This window comes from Triticum dicoccoides, chromosome 7A (assembly GCF_002162155.2).
Source record: "Triticum dicoccoides isolate Atlit2015 ecotype Zavitan chromosome 7A, WEW_v2.0, whole genome shotgun sequence".
Classification (NCBI taxonomy): domain Eukaryota; kingdom Viridiplantae; phylum Streptophyta; class Magnoliopsida; order Poales; family Poaceae; genus Triticum; species Triticum dicoccoides.
The window spans coordinates 97,089,325-97,092,910 of NC_041392.1; the positions used below are offsets into that span (position 1 = coordinate 97,089,325).

Consider the following 3,586-nt stretch of genomic DNA (forward strand, 5'->3'; position numbering starts at 1 on the left):
TTCCCTGTGTAAACGTTTTTTGGCAACTTCAAAGAACTTTTTATAGTGCAACGGACGACTCCTTGCAATCGAATCTCCACGCTGTAAAGGCTCATGAGGTCCTTTTTTACCAACAGTCTCGGTACGTTACTTGCTCACCACAAAGAACTATTTTGCATCGGATATTTAATCCTTGTGAATAAATAAATTAATATACACGTGTAAAAATTAGTACAGTACTACTCCCTCCGTTCCTAAATATAAGGTGTATTAGTTTTTCAAAAAGTCAACTATTGTCTCTGTTTGACCAACTTTACAGCAAAATATATAAAAATTTATAATACTAAATATATAAAATGTAAAAATATAGTTCATGATGAATCTAGTCATAATGATTTGGTATTCTAGATATTGATATTTTGTCTATAAACTTGGTCAAACTTAGAGAAATTTAATTTTTTGGAAAAATAATACACCTTATATTAAGGAACGGAGGGAGTATTACTTGAAGTTACGACTAGTACTCACGTCAAGGGATGCTATTTAGCATGTAACCTTCGCGGTAGATAATACTAATAGGAGAAGCAGACGGAATGGTGCATGCTGTACAGTAGGATAGGACCGAATCTTATAGCTTGGCCCCACAGTACGATGCGTCAGGTGGAATACTGCTCATATACACCAGCATCAATCTATTCGGGAGTCTATTACACCAGAGATACCTTGCAGATCTGACAGCATAGTGGACCTAGTGATGTGACATGCATGGCTGATGTGCGGCCGAGATATAAGATGTGCGGGAAACGAGTTGGACAAAATCCACTTCCGCCACGACGCCGGCGTGCAGCCATCGATGGACGTATTCCTCTGCCATTTCTCGCTGGTCGAATTCAGGGTCAATGGCTGGTACGGCTTCGAAGAAAAGTACCACGCCCGCAAGCTCTTTTTACAGGAAAACGACCGCAAGCTCTTCACTGACCGCGAGCTCTTCTTCCTGACTTCGCCCGAGCCATGGCCATGCCCTGTGCTTTGGAGCGGGCCGCCGTCGAAGTACAAGTCCTACAGCATGGTCCGTGATGCATTGCCCACAAGCCAGCAAAAGAAAACGATGGCAAAGCTACTGGAAGCACACGGCACTGCGGTTGATCTCCGGACTTACCTCTCTGATACAAAACTCGCAGCGGCTTTCTCTCCCAACCTCGCCTCATCACCTCCCGGGCTTGTCCTTGATTCTACTGGCGCCAAAGGTAAACTTGCTTCTGACACTCCCGATACCTGGTTCCTGTTCGAGCATCGACTCTCGACTCTCGAGTGAGCAGATAATTTACTGATATTTTCCTAGGGATAGATTCCTCATCCGCCGCCGCCTATCGGGTGATCTCGTCTCTCCGTACCCAGGACGCGGTCGACGCCCTGTGCAGGAAGCACGGCCTGCCGACGGCCTACACCGCGCGCCCCGCTGGCGACCGGGCCGTCTTCACTCCGCCTCCTGAGCGGGCCGTGTGCCTGTACGCGCACGCGCTGGAGGCCGGGGTGCGCTTCCCACTGCACAGCTTCTTCTCCTCTCAAAAAAAAAAAAAAAAGCTTCTTCTCCCAGGCGCTCACCCACTTTCGCCTCGCGCCGGGCCAGCTCACGCCTAGCGGGTGGCGCGTCCTTGTGGGATTCGTGGTGCTCTGCCACGACGCCGGCGTGCAGCCATCGACGGACGTATTCTGCTACTTTTTCTCGCTGTGCCCATACACGTCCGGTTGGTACGGCTTCCGGGCAAAGCACGACGGCTGTGCGCTCTTCAAAGGGTGGTATTTTTCGGGATCCGAAGAGACGTGGAAGGACAGGTTCTTCTTCCTGACATCGCCGGAGCCATGGTCGTGTCCCGTGTTTTGGGGCGAGCGGCCGTCGAAGTACAAGCGCTCCTGGATAGCCCGTGATGAAGCTCCAGCGCTCACAACCCAGCAAAAGAAAACGGTGGCAAAGCTACTGGACGCACACGGCACAGCGGTTGATCTCCAGACTTACCTCTCTGACACCAAACTTGCAGTGGTTTTCTCTTCCAACGTCGCCTCACCACCGCCCGGCGCCAAAGGTAAACTCGCTTCTCACACTCGCGATACTGGTTCCTGTATCGACTATCGAGTGAGCAGATAAGTTACTGATGAGTTTTGAGCTAGGCATGGATTCGTCCGCGGCCAAGGTGAAAACTGAGCCGGACGGCGAACCGACGGTGTCCCTGAAAAAGAGGAAGCACGAGGAGGCAACCATTTCAAAAGACGGTGTCCCTGAGCACAGCACGCCCCATGCTGCCCATGGCTGCTCGGCCTCCGCGTCCGGCTTGCGTGCCCCGCCTGGTTTCGACCCAAAGGCACGGCACCTGCCCGTGCCCGACACACACGACGGCGACAGCGCCGACTGGGAGGCCGCGAAGAAGGTGCTAGAGTGCATCACCACGCCGTCGCGGGAGCGTGGGTTCGCCGCTGCAAGTCCCTCCGACGTCGTCGCGTCGAGCTACTCCGCAATGCTCCAGGTATGCTGCGACCAAATCGTCCATCCATTAGCAGTGGCATGTGATTTGTCCGGTCTCATTGTGTTTTCCGTGCACCCCCCGCACGTGCAGGCCGCGAACTACGCGTCCTTCTCCTTCGGCTATGCGGTGGAGCTGGAGAAGAAGCTGGCGGCGCGGGACAAGGAGAATTCTGCTCTGCGGGTGCAGCTGGAGAGCGCCAAGACCGAGCTGACCGCGGCGAAGCGCGCAGCGGAGGCGGACGGGAAGGCCAACAAGACGACGGCGGTGTAGAAGTGCGCCGCTCTCAGGATAAGGCCGCGCCTCGACGCCGCGCGGCCCGACTCGTCGCCCCCCTTGATTTAGCATGTCTTTAGAAGTTCGACTCTCTGAACTAGTACTGCGCTATTTTGGTTATGTAATGGGAAGGACAAGGTAACCCAAGTTAAATCGAAGGACAAGGTAACACCAGTTAAATCCAGCGAAGAATTTGCAGCCACTGTAGGCATCTCCGACGTCGGCTCGTAAAACATAAATTAGTGATGAATATTTGGAAACAGGGCTGAGCTAGGACTTCCTATAAAATGGAGCTTGATCGCTAGCTTCGGTCTCCCTTACCACAATTAAGTTACCAACATGAAATGACATTTTAAACTGAAATTAAATTACCAACACGAGATGACATTTTAAGCCTCACTTCCTGTGTTTATTGGAAAAGAACGGAAGATGGTTGTATTCCTCCTAATAAATAATATTTTTTTAGACACAAGCGCTCATATACACATGCATACGCTCGCCTCTATGAACGCACACAGGCACAATAAATTCAGAAATAAATGCGAGCATCAGGATTTGAACCTTGGTGGGCTGGGGATACTACAGTCCTCTAACCATCTAACCACAAATTGGTTCGCTCCTAGTAAATAATACAACAAGTCAAAATATATTTAAAAAAATCGGAGCATCGGTTTTTTTCTAAATTATTTTTTATTCATAAAAGTTTACACTGTATGTAGAACATTCAACAATACTTGTTTACAAAACAAATAAATAAATTTTCAATTTTTTATTTTTATTTTTTACTGTTCACAAGGGTGCATGTGAGTTTG

The 3,586-nt window shown here is 49.9% G+C and overlaps 1 protein-coding gene across 1 annotated transcript; it reads left to right on the forward strand.

Annotated features, from left to right (window-relative positions):
- Positions 1-832: 832 nt before the first annotated feature.
- On the forward strand, positions 833-2,952 carry LOC119333187. Its single transcript, XM_037606174.1, has 4 exons — positions 833-1,290; positions 1,378-2,063; positions 2,149-2,501; positions 2,592-2,952. Exons 1-4 carry the CDS (start codon positions 833-835, stop codon positions 2,769-2,771), a joined length of 1,677 nt encoding a protein of 558 aa, XP_037462071.1. The 3' UTR covers positions 2,772-2,952.
- The last annotated feature ends 634 nt before the right edge of the window (positions 2,953-3,586 follow it).

Excerpts from the sequence above, each read along its gene's own strand:
- LOC119333187 (XM_037606174.1), top strand. The coding sequence starts at position 833 with ATGGACGTATTCCTCTGCCATTTCTCGCTGGTCGAATTCAGGGTCAAT. Across the intron at positions 2,064-2,148 it reads ACCACCGCCCGGCGCCAAAG|GCATGGATTCGTCCGCGGCC; the intron begins GTAAACTCGCTT and ends GTTTTGAGCTAG. Across the intron at positions 2,502-2,591 it reads GCTACTCCGCAATGCTCCAG|GCCGCGAACTACGCGTCCTT; the intron begins GTATGCTGCGAC and ends CCGCACGTGCAG.